This window comes from Bos javanicus, chromosome 15, assembly GCF_032452875.1.
Source record: "Bos javanicus breed banteng chromosome 15, ARS-OSU_banteng_1.0, whole genome shotgun sequence".
Lineage (NCBI taxonomy): Eukaryota > Metazoa > Chordata > Mammalia > Artiodactyla > Bovidae > Bos > Bos javanicus.
The window spans coordinates 25208524-25231001 of NC_083882.1; the positions used below are offsets into that span (position 1 = coordinate 25208524).

General features: G+C 40.9%; 1 protein-coding gene across 1 annotated transcript in view; it reads left to right on the forward strand.

Moving 5' to 3' along the window:
* Nucleotides 1–13263: 13263 nt before the first annotated feature.
* LOC133261767 (NXPE family member 2-like) overlaps nucleotides 13264–22478 on the forward strand; it is a 40599-nt gene continuing 31384 nt past the window's right edge. Inside the window, exons 1-2 of the mRNA XM_061440374.1 lie at nucleotides 13264–13486; nucleotides 14700–14805. Of these exons, the coding sequence (XP_061296358.1) occupies nucleotides 13395–13486; nucleotides 14700–14805 (198 nt within the window). The 5' untranslated portion in view covers nucleotides 13264–13394. The remainder of the gene's footprint in view (nucleotides 13487–14699; nucleotides 14806–22478) is intronic.

Consider the following 22478-nt stretch of genomic DNA (forward strand, 5'->3'; position numbering starts at 1 on the left):
TGGGCCTTTTTGGGTTTTTTTGTCTTCTCACATTTTACATTCCTACTTTTATGTTTTAAATTTAACAATAAAGGGGGAGCCTGAAAGACACTAGGCCCCTACCCTTGACCTCAATAAAAGCAGAACTCCAGGACCACACCCTCTGCCTATAACCTCCTGACTGCAGATGCACTGTGTAAGTTTCAGGTCCTGAAAGTAATAAACCTTTATTTTTCCAAAGTTTCCTGACAGTTACTGCTGAAGGGTGACTTGCGCTCACAGTAAGAACCACAAGGGCTTGTCTACAACACTGGTTATTGATGGGCTGAGACAGGCACAGAAAACACCCTGTATGTACGTGCCTCAGACACACAAATGCAGCACTGGAAGTGGCAACTAAAAATTGTCACTCCCCATCTGCGTCAGCAGGGATAAATTCACTAGCCATTGTAAGTGCTGACCTTCAATGCATCTAAAAGGAGTTTAGGGCACGGATCAGGAATGGGGCACTCGAGGCTCTGGGAAAAACTGGCAGAAGAGGCTTTAAGAAAGTTAGATATTTTTCAGGAAAAGATTTTATGCATCCTATCTTTTACTAGCAAAGTAAAATCATTATAACTAGAAAAGTACTAAAATCATTAACAGAGACATCTGCTTCTCTTGACTAGCAGGAACCTTCTGTGGAGATGTGTGCTTGACTGCCCGTACCCCTTCACCAAAATCGTACGTATATTGACACTCCCCTACCTCTTTGGAGCAGGTCCTCACAGTTATCTGGTAGTCTGTCTCCCAGGCTATAGTCCTCATATTTTTCCCCAAATAAAACTTAACTCACAACTCTCATGCTGTGGATTATTTTTCAACTGGCAAATATTGAAGAACACCTAAGCTCTCCACCTCTGAACTTAGGCACCTACTTTCCTTAGCTCATTTGAGCTGCTATAACAAATTACCATGGACTGGGAAGGCTTTAAACATTCATTTTTTAATGTATTTATTAAAAATATATAAACGTATTTTTTCAGTTCTGGAGGGCTGGGAGTGTGCTATCAGGGTGCCAGCATGGTTGGGTTCTGGTGAGAGCCCTCAGTTGGGCTATAGACTGACTTCTGGCTGAGTCCTCATGTGGCAGAAAGAAGGCCAGAGAGCTCTCTGGAGTCTCTTTCACGAGGGCAGTCATTCCATCATAAGGATTCCACTTTCATGACCTTATCAACTCACAAAGGCCCCATCTACTAATACCCTCACATTTAGGGTTAGAATTTCAACATGTAAATTTGAGAGGAGGGAACACACACATTCAGTCCATAAAAATGGTCATTCTTTCATTTATTCAACAAAATTTTATTAACCATCTACTACTACATTCTGGGTGCTGTTCTACTGTGTTATGAGAGTCCTATGGGCTAATGAGTTATCTAAGTATCCACAGGTATTTTTATGAAGATCAAGATTCTGCTCAACAGAGAGCAATTGAGCTGGTTATTTTCTTCTAGAACTGAAAGGAATATGTCTGGATTTTTCTAATTCTCCACCCCCCCCTCCGGCCCCCCCCCTCCCCCCCGCAGTTTACAAGTCAGAAGACTGAGAAACAGAGTAGCAGAGTGAAGATAAAAGGAGAAAGGGCTTCTTTATTAATCTAATTATAATAGCAACTAGGCAAGTCTCTCTTAAAACACTGATTTGAAGCGACACTCTGAAGTAACAGACTTCTAAGTGTTTATTTAGCGGGAGGCCATTCATTTGTCAATTAAAAGAAAACACACTATACACTATACATCATGATTCACTCTGCTGTATAGCAGAAACCAACACAATATTGTAAAGCAATTATCCTCCAATAAAAATAATAAAATCTTTAAAAAAGGAACTACCCTTATTGCCCTCTTCTCTAACTTTCAACATCCATAAAGGAATTCCCCCTTTAGTCTCTTGAGCCCTACTTCACCGGGACCCTCTGTGAAGCTTATGGGGTTTGATAATCCCACCTCTTTCCTAGGCTCCCCCAGCCCTAGGGTGATGACTGCTTTCTGCAGTTACTGTCTCATGTACCTCACTGTTCCTCCCCTTGGTTTTTTTGAATCCACCAATATCTGTTTCACTTTTTCTCTAATTTAACTTCTCTCTGTTGAAATACCTAGTGTATGGTTTCTGTTTTCTTGAATGGTCCCGGATTGATACAGATAGGGAGTAACCAGGTGAGAGAGTGAAGGGTATCCCAGACAGAAGGAAGAGAAACAACAAAGCAATGAGGGCATGAGTGTGCACAAGGTAATTTAGAACCTGGGCAGACAAGTGGGGAAAGGGACAACATAGGAAGATAATGGGAGAGGATAGGGGTTGTGACTTGTTTTTGTATTTTCTTTACAAAATGTCAGTAATTAGTTTGTCAGTCTTTTAATGGACACTACAGGTATAAAATGAGACTACTGGGACATGACTGATGGGTTAGTGGAACTGGAACCTTGGAAAATCCTTCCCCCCAAAACCAACTGGACAAAATTATTAAAAACAACTGTTTCTGAACTCAGAAGTTAACCAAATGCATACAACAAACAGAGAAGCATGTATTTGAGAAAAACAACTGGATCTTGATAAGAAGAGTGGAATCTCTGACATTTTAACTCAAAGATGCTCATTCCACTCCCAGCACCATGGAGCAGTAGCCATGAGGAATGGCAGCTGGACAGGGCTAAGCTGATTTCGAGATTCACAGAAAAGCTCTACCATCAGGGATAATTTTGAAAACAGAACGATCCAGAGACAACTTCTGAAACAGTGGTTTGAGGGGCGATGTGTGGACCTTCTTCCCAGTGAAACAACTGTAACTCGTGAAAATAATGAAACACAGATTTAATGTCTCTGGAAGTTATCCTAAGGGAATACAGTAAAGGAATAAACATTTAAAAAAGAAAATATGCTGAATCTTGGTTAGAACAGCAAGACTTTATGGCATTTGAAACATGAAATGCTTCTTTTCTCCACCCACCCCGCCCCGTACCTGCCCCCTCGCCAGATGAGAATGACGGAAACTCTGTTCTGGTGGGCACAACCAAGAACACAGGGCTTCCCTTTCCCCAGCTTCCAGTAGAGGGTATCTTCCCCAGAAGGGTCAAACACCAGCATTTCTCACCCCCTCCAGCTCTATGTTGCAGAAATTCTATTCCAGGCAGAATGACTGAGAAATTGAAGACTCCCTTCCTCCTCCTAGCCTCTACTTGTAGGGCACGAATTTGTATTCCAGGTGTGGTAGACTAATAATTCTGGGCCCAAATATCACTCCCATCCAACTTCCTTGTTGGGAGAGACAAGCTGAGAAGATCTGTGTGCAAAGCTAGCACGTCACTCTGGGGAAAGTGGGCCACTGTCCCTGTCCTCAGTTCTGGAGCAAATTGCAGAGGTTTCAGAAAGGCAGAACATAGAACAGAGTGCTCCAAAGTTCTCACTGAGAGAACTGAGTTTATTTGGGAAGTTCAAGGCTAAGGACACTCTCAAAAACAGTGGCTACTGGTGGTAGGCAATTAGGAAGAGGCTGGTAGTTACATGAGAGCAACAAATTAAACCACAGACTGACTGGTTTACCAGAGAAAACCCATAGAAAGAGGAAACTAAGAGCCCTCTGGAATTGGAAAAAATTGCAATGACTAGTCTCAAAGACTGCCCATGCAAAGGGGCCTACATTTAATTGACTGGTCAAAAATAATGAAGTAATCAGTCAGCAATTACTCAAGCTGTTAGGGTGCTGTGTCAATAGATGCAGACAGCTTAACAGATCAGGATAAGAGATAGTCAAAGAGCCAAGAAATTTTCCTAAAATCACTGTCAATTCAGGGTGATTGTGTGCATGCCCAGGATTACACCTTCTGAGGAGTAAAAGCTGCATTCTCCAGGAGAAATAATCTTTACTAAAATAGTCAAGTAAACAACTAAACAAACAAGTAAACAGCATCAGTATCCAGCTCCACAGAGGGAGATCAGTGCATAGAGTTACTACAGTATATTACCTCAAATGTTCAGCTTTCAACAAAAACAACAGCAGCAACAAAAAGAGACATGCAAAGAAACAGGAAAGCATGACCCTAAAACAGGAAAAAAGAAAAAGGGCAAGCAACAGAAACTGCCCTAGATAGGACCAAGTTATCAGATTTAGTAGGGGTATGCCTCGATGTTCAAAGAACTAAAGGAAATTCTGCTAAAAGACATTAAAGAAAGATATTATGGCAATATCTCATCAAAGAGATCATCCATAAAGAAAAATCATTTTCAAAATAGCAAAACACAAATTTTAGAGTTGAAAAGTACACTGCTGCTAAGTCGCGTCAGTCGTGTCTGACTCTGTGTGACCCCATAGACGGCACCCTAACAGGCTCCCCCGTCCCTGGGATTCTCCAGGTAAGAACACTGGAGTGGGTTGCCATTTCCTTCTCCAATGCATGAAAGTGAAAAGTGAACGTGAAGTCGCTCAGGTGTGTCTGACTCCTAGCGACCCCATGGACTGCAGCCTATCAGGCTCCTCCATCCATAGGATTTCCCAGGCAAGAGTACTGGAATCGGGTGCCGTTGCCTTCTCTGGAAAAGTACACTAGTTGACTTGAAGTGAAAAGCTCAATAGTATATTTGAATTGGAAAATTATATTTGTAGATACATTGATAGAGATTATAGAGGAATAGAGAGAAAGATCATGAGAAAAATAGATATGTTCTCATAGGTATGTGGCACAATTTTAAGTACGTGAACATACACATCATAGGCAAACCACAGGAGAGGGGAAATAAAAAAATAGGAAAACTATTAGAAGAAATAACTTGAAACTTTCTCAAATTTAATGAAAAACACTAATCTGCATATCCAAGAAGCTCAGCCAGCTCCAACTAGGATAGTATAAAATAATACACTTCCAGACTATTAGAAAAAGTAAATAAGTTCAGCAAAGCTACAGAGTATAAGGTCAATATACCAAAACCAATAATATTTCTATAAATTACCAATGAAAAATCTGAAAATGAAATTAATAAAAGATTCTGAAACCATTTACCTCAGATTGGGAATTGAACCCATGTGTTGGAACTTGAACCCAGCCAAAACCCAGTTTGGGACTTGAACCCACATGGCTGGGGCTTGAACCCAGTCAAAATCCTGCTTGGGACTCTAACCCACGTGGCTGGGACTCAAATCTAGCCAAAACCCATGGTCTTCCAACTGAGATTTGGTTTTAGGACCTAATGAAGTTCAGGTTCTTAATGTCTCATCACAGAATGAATTCAGTGAGAGACAAAATGATATGTAATAAGTATACTTATTAAGACAGAAACATACTCCACAGACAGAGTGTGTGTCATCGCAAAGGGCAAGTACAACAGCCTTTAAATGTGGCATGGTTAGTTTTTATGGGCTGGGTAATTTCATAGGTTAATGACCCTGTGGATCACAACAAATTGTGGAAAATTCTTAACGAGATGGGAATACCAGAACACCTTACCTGCCTCCTGCAAAACTGAATGCAGGTCAAGAAGCAGCAATAGTTAGAACTGGACATGGAACAACAGACTGGTTCAAAATTAGGAAAGAAGTATGTCAAGGCTATATATTGTCATGCTGCTTATTTAACTTATATTCAGAGTACATCATGTGAAATGCTGGGCTGGATGAAGCACAAGCTGGAATCAAGATTGCCAGGAGAAATAACAATAACCTCAGATATGTAGATGAAAACCACCTTTATGGCAGAAAGCGAAGAGGAACTAAAGAGCCTCTTGATGAAAGTGAAAAAGGAGAGTGAAAAAGTTTGCTTAAAACTCAAATTCCCAAAACTGAGATCATACCATCTGGTCCCATCACTTCCTGGCAAATAGATGGAGAAATAATGGAAAAAGTGAGAGACTTAATTTTCTTGGATTACAAAAATCACTGCAGATGGTGACTGCAGCCATGAAATTAAAAGATGCCTCCTCCTTTGAAGAAAAACTATGACCAATCTAGACAGTATATTAAAAAGCAGAGACATAGTTTGCATAGCTTATTTGACAAATGGTGCTCAGTTCAGTTCACTTCAGTTCAGTCGCTCAGTCGTGTCCGACTCTTTGCGACCCCATGAATCGCAGCACGCCAGGCCTCCCTGTCCATCACCAACTCCCAGAGTTCACTCAGACTCACCTCCATCAAGTCGGTGATGCCATCCAACCATCTCATCCTCTGTCGTCCCCTTCTCTTCCTGCCTCCAATCCCTCCCAGCATCAGAGTCTTTTCCAATAAGTCAAATCTTCTCATGAGGTGGCCAAAGTACTGGAGTTTCAGCTTTAGCATCATTCCTTCCAAAGAACACCCAGGGTTGATATCCTTTAGAATGAACTGGTTGAATCTCCTTGCAGGCCAAGGGACTCTCAAGAGTTTTCTCCAACACCACAGTGCAAAAGCATCAATTCTTCGGTGCTCAGCTTTCTTCACAGTCCAACTCACATCCATACGTGACTACTGGAAAAACCATAGCCTTGACTAGACAGACCTTTGTTGGCAAAGTAATGTCTCTGCTTTTGAATATGCTATCTAGGTTGGTCATAACTTTCCTTCCAAGGAGTAAGCATCTTTTATTTTCATGGCTGCAATCACCATCTGCAGTGATTTTGGAGCCCCCAAAAATAAAGTCTGACACTGTTTTCACTGTTTCTCTATCTATTTCCCATGAAGTGATGGGACCAGATGCTATGATCTTCGTTTTCTGAATGTTGAGCTTTTTAAAGCCAACTTTTTCACTCTCCTTTTTCACTTTCATCAAGAGGCTTTTTAGTTCCTCTTCACTTTCTGCCATAAGGGTGATGTCATCTGCATAACTGAGGTTATTAATATTTCTCCCAGCAATCTTGATTCCAGCTTGTGCTTCATCCAGCCCATCGTTTCTCATGATGTACTCTGCAGATAAGTTAAACAAGCAGGGTGACAATATACAGCCTTGACGTGCTCCTTTTCCTATTTGGAACCAGTCTGTTGTTCCATGTCCAGTTCTAACTGTTGCTTCCTGACCTGCATATAGGTTTCTCAAGAGGCAGGTCAGGTGATCTGGTATTCCCAATTCTTTAAGAATTTTCCACAGTTTATTGCAATCCACACAGGACAACTGCATATTCACACACAAAAATAAAGTTAGAATACTTCCTCATAGCTTATATGAAGACAAACTCAAAATGGATTATAGTCCCATTGTTACAGCAAATCTACAAAACTCTTGAAGAGAAAATATATAACAGAAAAGAATCTGAAAAGAAATATTTGTATAGGAATCACTTTGTTGTACACATGAAATTAGCACAATATTGTAAATCAACTATAGTTCAATAATAATAATAAAAATATAAGACGTATGCTAAGAAAAAACAGCCAGGCATAAAATACCATATATTGAACAATTAATATTTATATGAAATATCCAGAAAAGGCCAAGTGACTGGAAGAAGATTAGTGGTTGCCTGGAGCTGGAGGTGTGAATATGCAGACAAGGAGTCTTTGGGGGTGATAAAGATATTCTAAAATTGATTTTTGTAATGGTTTGATAATTAAGTACATTTATTAAAAGTCAGTGAACTAAGCACTTAAAGTGGGTAATTTTACCGAATGGATATTATAACTTGATAAAGCTGTTAAAACAAAAAATTTACAGTTATGTGGGATATATGTCCAAATAGCAAAAGGCATCACATACTAGAAACAAATTGAGGGAAAATCAATCACTGTGTTTTGGGTTGGATGGTACTAAACATGAAACATAGATTGGAAACCATTCTTGGTTTTGTCTGTACCTGAACAAACCCCAAAACCCACTAAATACAGTCACTTGTGGTTTTCTAAGGTTAAAGTTTAAGCCAGTCCACCATGAGATTGGTGCAGAGAGAGTTCACATAGGTACTGGTGGTGGGAGCTAAGGGAGCAGAATCTACATTGCAGCACTGCTTTGTTATTTTCTCCTAGTGTGATATGAATATTATATGTAGAAAGTTGAATGTGATAGTATTTGAAATGGGGAGATTCTTAGAACGTCACCTTGGAGGTCTCCTATATAGTCGCTTTAACAACAAATGTTTTTTTGTTTAGTTACACACATTTTTATTTGTCTGCAGATCCTCATTGAATTATGTGCACGTGGAGCAGCAGATGCTGTGATTTTTGGTAAATGACTCTTTGTTGTTGTTGTTTTCAAAATTTTAATTTTATTATAGTTGATTTGCAATGTTGGGTTTGTTTCAGATGTACAGCAAAGTGAATCAGTTGTATGTATCCACACATCCATTCCTTATTAGATTCTTTTCCTATATAGGCCATTACAGAGTATTAAGTAGAGTTCCCTGTGTTTTACAGTATGTCCTTGTTAGTTATCCAACTTGTATATCAGTTCAGTTCAGTTCAGTCGCTCAGTCGTGTCCGACTCTTTGCGACCCCATGAATCGCAGCATGCCAGGCCTCCCTGTCCATCACCAACTCCCAGAGTTCACTCAAACTCACCTCCGTCAAGTCAGTGATGCCATCCAACCATCTCATCCTCTGTTGTCCCCTTCTCCTCCTGCCCCCAATCCCTCCCAGCATCAGAGTCTTTTCCAATTAGTCAACTCTTCGCATGAGGTGGCCAAAGTACTGGAGTTTCAGCTTTAGCATCATTCCTTCCAAAGAACACCCAGGACTGATCTCCTTTAGAATGGACTGGTTGGATCTCCTTGCAGTCCAAGGGACTCTCAAGAGTCTTCTCCAACAACCACAGTTCAAAAGCATCAATTCTTTGGCTCTCAGCTTTCTTTACAGTCCAACCCTCACATCCATACATGACCACAGGAAAAACCATAGCCTTGACTAGACAAACCTTTGTTGGCAAAGTAATGTCTCTGCTTTTGAATATGTTATCTCGGTTGGTCATAAATTTTCTTCCAAGGAGTAAGTGCCTTTGAATTTCATGCAGTCACCATCTGCAGTGATTTTGGAGCCCAAAAAAATAAAGTCTGACACTGTTTCCACTGTTTCCCCATCTATTTGCCATGAAGTGATGGGACCGGATGCCATGAGCTTCGTTTTCTGAATGTTGTAGATGGTAGTATGTATGTTCATCCTAAGCTCCTGATTTATCCCTCCCCACCTGTTTCCCTTTGGGAACCATAAGCTTGTTTTTCACATCTGTAAGTCTGATTCTGTTTTATAAATAAGTTCATTTGTATCATTTAAAAAATTATATTCCACATATGAGTGATATAATTTGATATTTGTCTTTTTCTGCCTTACTTCTCTCAGTATGATAATATCTAGGCCTATCCATGTGGCTGTAAATTCATTATTTATAGCCGAGTAATATTCCACTATAGGGCTTCCCTGGTGGCTCAGTGGTAAAGAATCTTCCTGTAGGTGTCGCTTCAAAATTATAGCACTATTTACAATAGCCAAGATATGCAAGCAGCCTTTAACAGCAATTCAAATAAAAATGCCTAGAAATTTATAAGGTTTCCCTGATGACTTAGCAGGTAAAGAGTCCACCTGCAATGCAGGAGACACAGGAGACATGGGTTCGATTCCTGGATCAGGAAGATCCCCTGGAGGAGGTCATGGCAACCCACTCCAGTATTCTTGCCTGGAGAATCCCATGGACAAAAGAGTCTGGTGGGCTGCAGTCCAAAGGATTGCAAACAGTTGGATACAACTGAGTGACTACCCACACACATACAGAAATTTGTTAGTGATACAAAAGGACATGTCAGCCAGTAGATCACTATGATCTGTGATGGCCTTAGGTGATTACTGGGTACTAGATATATCAGTGTAAGTGGCAAGGAGCCAGTAGAAAGCGAGGGCTGCCATCAACAGAGCTGCTTTCAAACAATTAAATCTCCATTTTCTTCTGTAGAATTCCCCCTAATTTTTGAGGATCATTCTCTTCTGCTAATACCCATCACACCCTCCTTTATTTGCCATGTATCAATCTTTCCCTTACATTGTAATTGAGTTTAGTATTGAGTTCATGACCTTCTTTCCACCCTAAATTTTGCTTTCATTCCACGTGTTTTCAATAGTCATCTGGATGACACATCTGACATCTAAACCCTCATAGTTTCTTGCCTTTTCAATCCAGTGATCTTCTTCCCCTTTTCACCACTTTAGAGAATCAGACCCATGGGCATACATTACAGCTTGTCATTAGCTGTAATTTCTCTGCCACCTCACTGCTCCTCTTAGTGAGTACACCCTCCTTTTCTTCCTGTAGCCTCCTGGATTTTTCACTCTTACTAATCTAATAAGTTATTAGACTGCTTAGACACAATATCGAAGGCAAATTTTCCTGTCAATGGCCAGATAGCAAAAATTTTAGCCTTTTGGATCACATGCTCTCTATCACAATTATTCAAATCTGCTGTTTCAGAGGAAAAGCAGTCCTAGACAATATGTAAGCAAATAGGAATGGCTGTCTTCCAAGGAACACTTTACTTACAAAAACAGGCCACAGATCAGATATGATCCATGACCACAGTTTATACTCCTCCCTCAAGTTTAGACTCAGACCTAGACATGGGCTTATGCAAGAAAATGCAAGTTATTTAATTTTTCTGAGCCTTGTTTCTCTGTCTATGTATTGGGGATGATGCTTTCTAACTCTCCAAGTTTATAAGAATGAAATGAAGGAACTTTGCTGGTGGTGCAGTGGCTAAAACTCCATTCTCCCAGTTCAGGGGATCTGGGTTTGATCTCTGATCAGGGAACGAGATCCCACATGCCTCAAATGAGAGTTCACATGCCACAGCTAAAGATCCCTCATGCCACAACTAAAAAAGATCTCATATACTGCAACAAAGATGGAAGATCTGGTGTGCCTCAGTGAAAACTCTGTGCAGCCAAGGAAATAAATAAATATTAAAAAAAAGAATTAACTGAGAAGATGTATCAGCATCATGTAATTGACGGCACACAGTTGAGGAATTAGAAAAAAGCAAATGGAAAACATTGCCCCACCCCCAAATTCACTGTTACTTATAAGAAATCTGGCATTGGAGAAGGTGGCTTATATCTGTAGGTAAGTGGCCTTTCTAATACTGAACCCCAGAATCAGAGAAGCTTACCTACGTTGTCTAGGCAGCACCACACCAAGCCAGGCCTTCTCGAACAGGAAGAAGTTGAGGAGACTGGGTACCTTTTTATAAAAAATCATTAAGGTCTGTCCAAATGGATGGAAATATCAGGAATGGGTTCTTAATGTTCTGGCGAGGGCAAATGTTCATCCCCTTCTCCCACTGTTGCCAGACTGGATGTTTATGTTTATGAGGTCAAGGCCGCCTCTCCCACCAGAGCGCTGGCAACACGCTGACACATTGTCATAGTTTCCTGAGTGTGTGCCAGGGGAGTTTTTCTGCATTTAGCTCAAATTTCTCTGTGAATGTATTCCAAAAGCAGACTAGAAGGGAATTTAAGCTTCCAGGACTTCTGGATGTGAGTGAAAAAGACCCCACTAAGGGGGTAAGATTCCTTGGCCATCTTTTCTTTTTATGCCAGTGTTGCATTTCCCTTGGGGTATGCTAAAGTTTAAATTGACAAAATTGTCTAAGTTATTTTCCAATTAAATATTTTTACTCCCCCCTCACCCACCAAATCATTGAGTAAAATTAACACTATAGGAAAAGTGTACTTTTGAAGTATATAAGTACCCTCTTCCCCTCGAATGTGGCTTCATACCATCCCTGCCATTGAGCAAAGTAATTTTAATTTGAGAAGCAAAAGCCAAGGCTTTGTTATATCAACCAAAAATAGTTCTCCTTCATTACACTTCTTTCCTTTCAAATTGGTCTCTGTGATGTGGAGACACACGCTGAACCCACCACACCCATTCCTATGGAGTGCGGGCTTGCACAAGTCCAGGGCTGGGAGCTCTAGCCTCAGCTCAGAGGCTAGCCTCAGCTAGCCTCACCTCAGCTCTAACTGCAGCTCAGTTGCTGACGCGGTGACCTCAGGCCAGTTTTGTAGATCCTCTCTGTGTCTCAGGGTGGTAGTAACTATCCCAACTAGCTCAGCAACTCTTATATAAACAAAATGAGTTAATTACATATTTTAGGGGTACAAAGCATTTGTCTGTTTACTATGCTATTATCTAAGGGACTGTGGGAATTATGCTGTGGCTCAGAGCATACATTTATCATCAAAAATTTAGGGAGCCAAGTGTTTTCACTTATTTCTACATGAGAGAAGGCTGTTAGGGTTTACTTTAAGAATCCTGGATGCACTATTATCATTGTCAGAATTTGAGTAGTACAAGGCAGTAGACAGAAATATGCCTTAGAAGGGCAGGGAAGGATTGGCAGGATCTAGATCTCTTTTCTTTCAATATATTCCTTTAGAAATTATCTACTCAATCTCTGTGCCAGTCTTCTACATGCTGTGATCACAGTCCTGATAGCCATACAGTTATATGTATAGATTAATACAGATGCAAACACACAAATGTTATGTGTACATCATAGTATGTATGTGAAATAAACATATGTCTATCTATATATGGGCTTCCCTGGTGGTTCACTGGTAAAGAATCCACCTGCAAACGCAGGAGACCTGGGTTCAACCCCTGGCTTGGGAAGATCTTTTGGAGAAGGAAATGGCAAGCCACTCTAGTATTCTTGTCCAGGAAATCCATGGACAGAGGAGCCTGATGGGCTACAGTCCGTAGGGTTGCAGAATCAGACATGACTTAGTGCCTAAAGAACAACACCTATATACACATCTCTACCTAGATATTCATCTCTATAGTTATCGTTATGCAAGTGTGCATGCATACTCAGTCGCTCAGACGTGTCTGAATCTTTGCCAATAGAATTTTAGCATGGAGTCCATTCTATGGGCTCTGTCCATAGAATTTTCTCTTTTGGATGCTCCCCTATCCTGTTACAGAGGCAGGCTACGGTGTGATTAAGACCTATGCCTCCTCCTTTTACAGCCTGAGATTTAATCTAGATCATCATTGTTGGATTGCTCAATCGATGTAGTTGCTTAGAGCAAGGGGAAGACTTTACAAAGAATACAACCTGAATGTTGAGAAGAACCAGTCAAATAAAATCTTAGTCATTCAGCAACTGTGGTCAAAGGCTATTTTCCTTCTTTCCAGTTTTTTAGATACTTCTGCTTTTGTGTAAGTAACTAATTCCACGTGACAGGGAAATGAGGGCATAAGCAAGGGAAATTCATTATGTAAATACGTAAAAAGTGTAAGACTGCAGTAAGAGGTGACCATGGGCTGGGATTAGATGTGTCTGTTTTCTAAAATGAATTTCTTCCTCCTCCTGGCTTCTTTCTCTGGCTCTGTGAAGTGAGCAGGGGCAGGGCTGTGATCCTATGAGTCACACTTGAGCCACCAATGGCATTTCAGCTTTTGATCAATGAAGCTTATAGGCAAAGTCCAGTCCCGAAATAAATGCAAAGACTGCTTTATCTGAAGAAAGTCTGGACGGCTGTAATTCCTGTGGGAGAATATGAGAATATGATGGAGAAGACATTCATTCATAGGTACTGTCCAACTCTTATTTGTAGGTATAATGGCAGAAACAGGAGGGAGAACCATAGACTCATCAGGGATTTTCAAATGGTGCCACCCCGTAGGGGATGAAAATGAGTTTTATTGGGGCATGAAAAAAATACTTTTAAAATGAAATAGTCACGGCGAGCTGAAGTGGTGTCCCTCCGCCCGGCCGAGGGTACTCCTTTTCGTGTCCTTCCACCGTTCCCGGGCGGCGTCTGAGCGGCTCACCGGGGGCGGCGACGCGTCTGCGGCGCGGACGGCGAGGCTCCGGGGCTATAAAAATAAATAAATAAATAAATAAAATGAAATAGTCACATAGAATAAATATAATAACTAGAAAATATCATAGTACAATGGATGCAGTACAAATAAGCATTGTTTATGAAACTTGTGATATGTGTGTGTATACATGTGTGTGTGTGCCCTGAAATGAGATTTAATATGATCTTACTGTGTGTCTCAGGCAAAAGAAGTTTGGGAAATGTTGCCATAATTTAGCTCTTTGCCACATACTTTTGGCATTCTATGTTTGCAAAACAAACTAAAATTCTGGCCACTCAACAGTGACCTTCTCTAAAGAATATACTCTTGCCCTTTATGGCAATGTTTCTAAACTACTTCAACATGAGGCAATTAAAAACCTGAGGTGGAATAAGCTGCCTAAGAAAGCAAAAGGGAGATTTAGAAGGAAGCCTCACCTGCTTCAGGGAGACAGGATACCAGATAATGCATATATGCGTGTGTGTGTGTGTGCGTGCATGCGTGTGTGTGTGTGTGTGTGTGTGTGTGTGTGTCTGAGAGAGATTTAGAGACCAGAATTCATTAGAGGGCATCAGAAAAAAAAACCTGTTTCTTAGGGTAAACAGCTGTAAAACCTCACTACACCTGCTGCTGCCGCTGCAACAACTGCTAAGCCATTAATGCGAGATCCCTGATATGACTCAAATGAAAAATTCATCTGAGAGTTAGGAACCAGGAGTTCTATCCTGCTTCAACTAGTTCAGTTCTTTTCTTTGGGGAGGACAGTTGTTTCTGATTTCTAATAGAACCTACGATGGAACATCTTGGAAACCCAGAAAAGGGCAGCTGTCTAGAACATAAGCTATTCTGGAAAAGTACTGAGGAGGAAGCTAGGTATGCAGAGCAATGTCATGTTTATTTGATTCAACATGTGACTATTTTTCCTGTCCTCTCTTATAGGCTCCTCGCTTTATTTCCAAATACCATAGCTCATAAATTACTGCTGATGTGGATGTTCGTATTAGCTTTCTGGGTCATTTCCTTCTCTCTCAAAGACCATACAAAGGTAGGTATTGTTTCCTTTTTCAGCATTTCAGAAAAGGTCACAATGGAATGTTGGAATGTTCACTGGGATTAACGCAAGAATTAAATGTTAAAAGCATGTAATCTTAGCAATAGATGTGGGTGAGAGGATCCTTTTTTTTTTTTCTTTTTTACTTTACAATATTGTATTGGTTCTGCCACACATCAACGTGAATCCACCACGGGCGTACACGTGTTCCCCATCCTGAACCCACCCCCCGCCACCTCCCTCCCTGTACCATCTCAAGGTCATCCTTTGTTAAGCAGTAATTCCTTTAACAATATGCATTCTATTATTCTTATTTTTTGAGTGACAGGTAGATTGCAGCCTCTATGTAGTGTTTGGTACTGCTAACCATTCTGCCTAAGCGTTTTCTCCAACCTTGGCCTCTGAGCCTCCAATCCAATTATCTCCATGTCAGTCCTTGCCTTTTTCAGTTTTTTTTTTTTCCAATTCTTTACATCAGTTCAGTTCAGTCACTCAGTTGTGTCCGACTCTTTCCAATCCCATGAATCACAGCACGCCAGACCTCCTTGTCCATCACCAACTCCCAGAATTCATCCAAACTCATGTGCATCGAGTCGGTGATGCCATCTAGCCATCTCATCTTCTGTCGTCCCCTTTTCCTCCTGCCCACAATCCCTCCCAGCCTCAGGGTCTTTTCCAATGAGTCAACTCTTCGCATGAGGTGGCCAAAGTACTGGAGTTTCAGCTTTAGCATCATTCCTTCCAAAGAACACCCAGGACTGATCTCCTTTAGAATGGACTGGTTGGATCTCCTTGCAGTCCAAGGGACTCAAAAGTCTTCTCCAACACCACAGTTCAAAAGCGTCAATTCTTCAGCGCTCAGCTTTCTTCACAGTCCAACTGTCATATCCATACGTGACTACTGGAAAAACCATAGCCTTGCCTAGATGGACCTTTGTTAGCAAAGTAATGTCTCTGCTTTTGAATATGCTATCTAGGTTGGTCATAACTTTCCTTCCAAGGAGTAAGTGTCTTTTAATTTCATGGCTGCAGTCACCATCTGCAGTGATTTTGGAGCCCCAAAAATAAAATCTGACATTGTTTCCACTGTTTCCCTATCTATTTCCCATGAAGAGATGGGACCAGATGCCATGATTTTAGTTTTCTGAATGTTGAGATTTAAGCCAATTTTTTCACTCTCCTCTTTCACTTTCTTCAAGAGGCTTTTGAGTTCCTCTTCACTTTCTGCCATAAGGGTGGTGTCATCTGCATATCTGAGGTTATTGATATTTCTCCTGGCAATCTTGATTCCAGCTTGTGCTTCATCCAGGCCAGCGTTTCTCATGATGTACTCTGCATATAAGTTAAATAAGCAGGGTGATAATATACAGCTTTGACGTACTCTTTTTCCTATTTGAAACCAGTCTGTTGTTCCATGTCCAGTTCTAACTGTTGCTTCCTGACCTGCATATAGGTTTCTCAAGAGGAAGGTCAGGTGGTCTGGTATTTCCCTCTCTTTCAGAATTTCCCACAGTTTATTGTGATCCACACAGTCAAAGGCTTTGGCATAGTTAATAAAGCAGAAATAGATGTTTTTTGGAACTCTCTTCCTTTTTCGATGATCCATTGGATGTTGGCAATTTGATCTCTGGTCCCTCTGCCTTATCTAAATTCCAGCTTGAACATCAGGAAGTTCACGGTTCACATATTGCTGAAGCCTGGCTTGGAGAATTTTGAGCATTACTTTACTAGCGTGTGAGATGAGTGCAATTGTGCGGTAGTTTGAACATTCTTTGGCATTGCTTTTCTTTGGGATTGGAATGAAAACTGACCTTTTCTAGTCCTGTGGCCACTGCTGAGTTTTCCAAATTTGCTGGCATATTGAGTGTAGCACTTTCACATCATTTTTCAGGATTTGAAATAGCTCAACTGGAATTCCTTACCTCCACTAGCTTTGTTCATAGTGATGCTTTTAAGGCCACTGGACTTCACATTCCAGGATGTCTGGCTCTAGGTGAGTGATCACATCATTGTGATTATCTGGGTCATGAAGATCTTTTTGTACAGTTCTTCTATGTATTCTTGCCATCTCTTCTTAATATCTTCTGCTTCTGTTAGGTCCATACCATTTCTGTCCTTTATTGAGCCTATCTTTGCATGAAATGTTCCCTTGGTATCTCTAATTTTCTTGAAGAGGTCTCTAGTCTTTCCCATTCTATTGTTTTCCTCTATTTCTTTGCGCTGATTGCTGAGGAAGGCTTTCTTATCTATCCTTGCTATTCTTTGGAACTCTGCATTCAGATGCTTATATTTTTTCTTTTCTCCTTTGCTTTTCACTTCTCTTCTTTTCACAGCTATTTGTAAGGCCTCCTCAGACAGCCATTTTCTTTTTTGCATTTCCTTTCCATGGGGATGGTCTTGATCCCTGTCTTCTGTACAATGTCACGAACCTCTGTCCGTAGTTCTTCAGGTACTCTGTCTATCAGATCTAGTCCCTTAAACCTATTTCTCACTTCCACTGTATAATCATAAGGGATTTGATTTAGGTCATACCTGAATGACCTACTTTACTTTTCCCTACTTTCTTCAATTTCAGTCTGAATTTGGCAATAAGGAGTTCATGATCTGAGCCACAGTCAGCTCCCAGTCTTGTTTTTGCTGACTGTATAGAGCTTCTCCATCTTTGGCTGCAAAGAACATAATCAATCTGATTTCGGTGTTGACCATCTGGTGATATCCATATGTAGAGTCTTCTCTTGTGTTGTTGGAAGTGGGTGTTTACTATGACCAGTGCGTTCTCTTGGCAAAAGTCTGTTATCCTTTGCCCTGCTTCATTCCGTACTCCAAGGCCAAATTTGCCTGTTACTCCAGGTGTGTCTTGACTTCCTACTTTTGCATTCCAGTCCCCTATAATGAAAAGGACATCTTTTTTGGGTGTTAGTTCTAAAAGGTCTTGTAGGTCTTCACAGAACCGTTCAACTTCAGCTTTTTCAGCCTTACTGCTTGGGGCATAGGCTTGGATCATCATGATATTGAATGGTTTGCCTTGGAAATGAACAGAGATCATTCTGTTGTTTTTGAGATTGCATCCAAATACTGCATTTCGGACTCTTTTGTTGAGCATGATGGCCACTCCATTTCTTCTGAGGGATTCCTACCTGCAGTAGTAGATATAAGGATCATCTGAGTTAAATTCACCCATTCCAGTCCATTTTAGCCACTGATTCCTAGAATGTCGACATTCACTCTTGTCATCTCTTGTTTGACCACTTCCAATTTGCCTTGACTCATGGACCTAACATTCCAGGTTCCTATGCAATATTGCTCTTTACAGCATGGGACCTTGCTTCTATCACCAGTCACATTCACAACTGGGTATTGTTTTTGCTTTGGCTCCATCCCTTCATTCTTTCTGGAGTTATTTCTCCATTGATCTCCAGTAGCATATTGGGCACCTACTGACCTGGGGAGTTCCTCTTTCAGTATCCTATCATTTTGCCTTTTCATACTGTTCATGGGGTTCTCAAGGCAAGAATACTGAAGTGGTTTGCCATTCCCTTCTCCAGTGGACCACATTCTGTCAGACCTCTCCACTATGACCCCTCCGTCTTGAGTGGCCCCAGACGGCACAGCTGGGTTTCATTGAGTTAGACAAGGCTGTGGTCTGTGTGATCAGATTGGCTAGTTTTCTGTGAGTATGGTTTCAGGTCTGCCCTCTGATGCCCTCTTGCAAAACCTACCGACTTACTTGGGTTTCTCTTACCTTGGACGTGGGGTGTCTCTTCATAGCTGCTCTTTACTTTGGATGATGTTGCCCCTCCTGACCTTGAACGTGGAGTAGTTCCTCTCGGCCCTCCTGCACGCACACAGCCTGGCACTCTCGGTTGCCACCCCTGACCTTGGGCGTGGGGTAGCTCCTCTCCGCGGCACTTCTGCGTGGTCTGTCACAATTCTTTACATAGTTCAGTTCATGTTTCTTGATTTTTCCTTTTCCTCAGTCTTTTTAAGAACTGATTTTGCTTTACTTTTTCCTCTTCTCAACCATTCAGTACAAATCTGATCTTTCAAAAGTCTGTTTTCATCATCTTCTTGTCCTGATCAAAAACTTTCACCAATGGCTTTCAGAGGGCAGTGCTGAAGAGATCAACTCCTTAACCATTCAAGCGTCTTCTAAATTTGAGCCGAGCTTCTTTTCAAAGTTATCTATTCCACCTTGGTCTAATACAGACCCTCACCTCCAAATGAGAAGGACCGCAAATCTAGGACGTTCAGACAATGATGGAAACTGGTAAACTGTAGAGCTCTCAAACCACAGCTCAGAAACTTCCTCTCTGTGAACCCTCTCTGTAAATATGTGTCTTCTAGATTTCTTCCATCAATCTTCTTCTTGTTCATGCTTGTACTCTTTAATTCATATGCTCAGGTCCCATCCACAAATATTTGTGTTTCTTAAAAGTGAGGCCTGGACAATCTGCACTGAAATGCCCATGTTTGTGCATGTGTGTGTAAAATGCAGATTCCTGAGCCCTACTCCAAAGCTGCTAAAAACAAATCTCTGGACTTGAGCCTAAAATGAAGTTTTGAAAAATCTAATCAGAAAAGATACAAGTACACCAATGTTCATAACAGCACTGTTTACAACAGCCAAGACATGGAAGCAACCTAAGTGTCCATCAACAGAGGAATGGATAAAGAAGATGTGGAATACATACTCAGTGGGATATTACTCAGCCATATAAAAGAATGAAATAATGCCATTTGCAGCAACATGGATGGAGCTAGAGTTTATCATACTAAGTTCACTCAGCAAGTCAGAGAAAGACAAATGTTGTATGATATCACTTATTTGTGGAATATAATAAATGATACAAGTGAGGTTATTTTCAGAACAGAAATAGACTCACAGACTTGGAAAACAATCTTATGGTTACTAAAGGGAAAGTAGGGATGGGGGAGGGGTAAATTAGGAGTTTAGGATTAACAGATACACACAACTGTATACAAAATAGAGGGACCTTGGTGATCCAGTGGTTCAGACTCTGATTCCACAACAGGGAACTGATTTCTGCTTGGGGAGCTAAAGATACCACATGCTGTGCAGCACAGCCCCCCCCCCGCCAAATAGAAAAACAGCAGGACCTACTATATAGAACAGGGAATTTTATTCAATATCTTGTAATAACCTATAATGAAAAAGAATCTGAAAAAGAATATATATATACATATATATATATATATATATGTATATATATATGAATAACTTTACTTTAGACCAGAAGACAACTGTACCCCAATAAAAATGAACAGAATGATAAAGTTTCAACAAGTCCCCCAGCTGATTCTCACACTCACTGAAGTTTGAGAATCACTGCCTTTGTATTTCCAGATCTGAGATCTTTTCTGTGCCTCACTCTTGAATTCATTCCTTGGTTATCTGCACCTCAGTTTCACTAGTGTTACCAACACAGAGAAAAGCACACAGAGGTTATCTTCTTCCTTGCCTCCGTCCTTGGCAAAACAGAATCATATGGAAACAAATTCTCTGTGCTTTCTCCTATGTCTCCTGTGTTGCCTCAGCCCATTAGTCAACTAAACCAATTCTCTCTGCACAAGCAATCAGTCACGAATCTCCTAAATTCTACCTCCTGTTTCTCTCGTATCTATCCTTTTATCTCCATCCCCAGAGTCTTGATTTAGTCAAGTCCTTTGTCATTTCTCATCTATGGTGTTGAAATAGTCCCCTCATTAATTTCCCTGCCTCCAGGCTCAGCCTGATCCAATCATTCATTCAACAAACCTTTGTTGGGTATAGATTGTGTGTCAGGGCTGAACTGGGTATTAGGGATACAGAAATATAGGACATAATCTTTGTGTTCAAGATCCTGAGATTGTATTTCTAAAAGAAAAATGCCATGCTCCCAACTTCAGGGGAAACATGGCGGGGTTCAGACTTCCTGGCTCAGTGTCTTAGTCAGGGTTTTTTATGAAAGGATTTAGGACCTTTCATAAAAAAGGATCTAGGTATTCTTGCACTGGCCAATTCCTCTGCTTTTTCTTCCTCCAAGTTTTCATGTAGCTAGTGCTCTGCCTTCAGGTCTTTGCTCAAATGTCATCTTTATTTAGCACTAGAAATGACCCCCACCCCACCACTTAGCATTTCCCTTACTCTGACTTTAAAAAATAACGATAATACTTTTCACTTTCTAAAATACTATATAATTTATTTATTTACTCTGTTCATTGATTATTGTCTCTCTTGGCCTGCTGTAAGGTGACCTCCATAAGAGAAGGATTTTTATCATTATTTATTTGTTGGTATATCCCAAGTGCCCAGAACAGTGGTTGGCACATAGTAGGTGCTTAACAAATAAATTTCTTTAAATTACAAAATAAGGACTGCTCAGTGGTCTTGGTGAGATATAATGGTGACCTGAAATAAGGTATAACAATGAGGATGGAAAAAAGTCAAGGAATTTGAGTTAGAATTGACAGGAATAAACTGACTGTGGGGCAAGGGTGAGGATGTGGAATTAAGTAGGAATTATTCCAGATAACAACTGCCCGGCTGGTGATGCCATTCGTTGAAGTATAGAATAGAGTAAGAGAAATAGTTTTGGAAGAAAAAAGACAAGTTTAGATATGAACAGTCTATGTTGGAGGTGCTTTTAGGTCATCTAAAGGGAGAAGTTGCTTCAATAGACTTGAATATACAAAGCTGAAGCTAAGAAAGATGTTGTTTAGAAAAATGGATTTAGTGGCACCCCACTCCAGTACTCTTGCCTGGCAAATCCCATGGATGGAGGAGCCTGGTAGGCTGCAGTCCATGGGGTCGCTAAGAATCAGACACGACTGAGCAACTTCACTTTCACTTTTCACTTTCATGCTTTGGAGAAGGAAATGGCAACCCACTGCAGTGTTCTTGCCTGGAGAATCCCAGGGACGGGGGAGCCTGATGGGCTGCTGTCTATGGGGTCGCACAGAGTTGGACACGATTGAAGCGACTTAGCAGCAGCAGCAGAATATAAATGGCAGCTTAGCTTATTGATGAGGGTGACAATTCCTTGGGTGAGCTACAGAGTGAAAAGGAAAGGGCCTACTATACAGCACAAGAAACTCTACTCAGTACTCTGTAATGGTCTATATGGGAAAAGAACCTAAGAAACAGTTCAGTTCAGTTCAGTCGCTCAGTCATGTCCGACTCTTTGCAACCCCGTGAACCGCAGCATGCCAGGCCTCCCTGTCCATCACCAACTCCTGGAGTTTACCCAAACTCATGTCCATTGAGTTGGTGATGCCATCCAGCCATCTCATCCTTTGTCGTCCCCTTCTCCTCCCGCCCTCAATCTTTCCCAGCATCAGGGTCTTTTCAAATGAGTCAGCTCTGGATATATGTATATGTATAACTGATTCACTTTGCTGTACACCTGAAACTAACACAATGTAAATCTACTATACCGCAATACAAATTTAAGAAAAGAAAAAAAAAATGTTGCTAAAGCTATTGCCCCAAGGAACAAAAAGAGCACTGGTCTGTGAAGTGAGTGGGAGGAGAGAAAGAGACTGACAAGAACTCCCGAGAAGTTTAACTGGGTAGGTTTAGGGAATAAGCAAAAGTTTTAGTATAGCAGTTCTTTGTATAATATGGGAGATACGTGAATACATTTAAATTCCTATGGAAAGAAGTTAAC